The 2,021-nt window shown below is 36.0% G+C and overlaps 1 protein-coding gene across 1 annotated transcript in view; it reads right to left on the reverse strand.

The window, feature by feature from the left end:
• NEB (nebulin) overlaps positions 1-2,021 on the reverse strand; it is a 94,348-nt gene that overhangs the window by 64,688 nt on the left and 27,639 nt on the right. Inside the window, exons 40-43 of the mRNA XM_033516201.1 lie at positions 1,812-2,015; positions 1,443-1,547; positions 640-747; positions 3-44 (exon numbers count right to left, since the gene is read on the reverse strand). Of these exons, the coding sequence (XP_033372092.1) occupies positions 3-44; positions 640-747; positions 1,443-1,547; positions 1,812-2,015 (459 nt within the window). The remainder of the gene's footprint in view (positions 1-2; positions 45-639; positions 748-1,442; positions 1,548-1,811; positions 2,016-2,021) is intronic.

Genomic DNA, 2,021 nt, shown 5'->3' on the forward strand with positions numbered 1-2,021 from the left:
ATGTGGTGGCCCAGCTGCTGCCGATACCCCTCCTTGTACTTGTACTGAAACACAAACCAAGATATTACACTTCTGTATCCCCTGTATACATCAGTTATATTAAATATTAATATATCAATTATTTATTAATTATTAATCATCATATTAAATATTTCTAACAATAAAATTTCAAAACTTACCTATAACCTACCATTAAAAAAACCCCTAAGCAAATTAATTCTCATCCTAATAATATCCTAGGGTTCTAAGACTAAAGTTTTTCACTCTTTGAGTTAGAACACTAAACAGAATTTTTTTATCATTTTGCTTTTTGAAGAAATGTGTATTACTAATATTAGTGAAAAATAATCCTGGTCTTATTAAATGTATTTAAACCTTTCTACGTCTAATTATATATATACTGTAAATATTTACACATATAGGGTTATGAGCTATACAATTATCATGATAGCAGCATTATATTGTTCTTATAATTATCAACATTTATTTTTTTAAACACATATGATAATTTATTCGCAAAAATCTATTACTTTATGGTCCAAGTTTAACTGCAGTATCTTTTACAGAATCCAGCTGATAATTTCCTGGTTGCAGACGAGATATGTCAACACAGAAAGAAACAAAAAAGTAGATTCTTACATCACTGGCAATTTGCCTGGATGCTTTGGCTGCTTGGATGGGGATGGCATCAGCTCTCAAATCGTAGCCTTTCTTCTTTGCATCTTCCATGGCCTGTCTGTATTGTTTCTAGATGAAGAATTAAACAATGGGACTCATATAAGTTCTATATATTATATTCTATGCAAAACAAATTGCTTGGAAGTATACCTAATAATTGTGTTTAGGTTTATTATACCCGGTTTTAGCTACCTTTAACTCAAAACCTCAGATCAGTAGCTGATACAAATTCATGTCAAAGGAAGACTTTTGCTAAATACATTTGGTAATGTGTTTTTATTTTACTGCTTTAAATAATGCAACATTGACTACAATTTAGAGCTAAACTTTTCTTCTATACAAATGGAGTAAAACTTACTTTTTAAAACCACTGATGTGATTGAAAAAACTTACTGATGTGAACTTGTTTGCCTAAAATAATGTTGAACACTGGCATCACACCTTTTCAGAATTATGCTAATAATTACCTTTCTGATATTAATTTTTGCCTTCCCAACATTATGCACACGGCAGAAATGACTCCCCAAAATTCAGTGTAAACACACAACTTGTGTGGAATGTATGGAATTTCTTCTCACCAGTGCTCACTGTTCTAAGTATGCCCTACTACAAATATACAAACATGATTTTAAAGTCACAACATTTTGGATAAATATGAGAGTTACTTAAGGAAACTGATAGTGTCACCTCAAGAAGGTCTCCCAGACCATTCCTGATCCAGCCATGACACAGAGCAGTTACATTTGGAGAGCTCCCACACTCACCAGACTGTAGTTTTTCTTGTTCTCTCTTGCCAGTGTGATTTCAGGCGTGTCAGGCATGATGTGGATTTGTGTCTTGTCTTTATCCCAGGCCTCTGTATACAAACGCTGCAGGAGAAACACAGCAGAGTATTTGGAGACATTCACAATTGATAACAGTGACAAATTAACCCAGTTATTGTCTAGGAAGATATTATGAAATCAGCTCTTGATGAAAATAAGCTTCCCATTGATTACCAAGAATGGAAATTGTATTTTTACAGCATTACTGTGCTGAAATCTCACAGCACAGGCACAGGTCTGTGTCCTAGTCCTGTCTCAGGGGTTCAGGCAGAGACTGTTGATGTGTTACCTGATCCAATCCAGACTCACCTTGTTCATGGTGTCTGCGTTCTGCTTGGCCAACACCATGGGGAGAGAATCTGGGACGCTGGTGAACTTGATGGTGTCAGGACGCTGGCGGTAAATTTTGTCACTCAGGATCTCCCCTGCTCTCTTGGCCTTCTCAACTTCCAAGGAACCAATTGGGACCCAGCCAATGCCCCGCAGCCACTCCAGGTCAGACTTGTAGCAGTTCTGTTA

The sequence above is a fragment of the Parus major genome, chromosome 7, assembly GCF_001522545.3.
Source record: "Parus major isolate Abel chromosome 7, Parus_major1.1, whole genome shotgun sequence".
NCBI lineage: Eukaryota > Metazoa > Chordata > Aves > Passeriformes > Paridae > Parus > Parus major.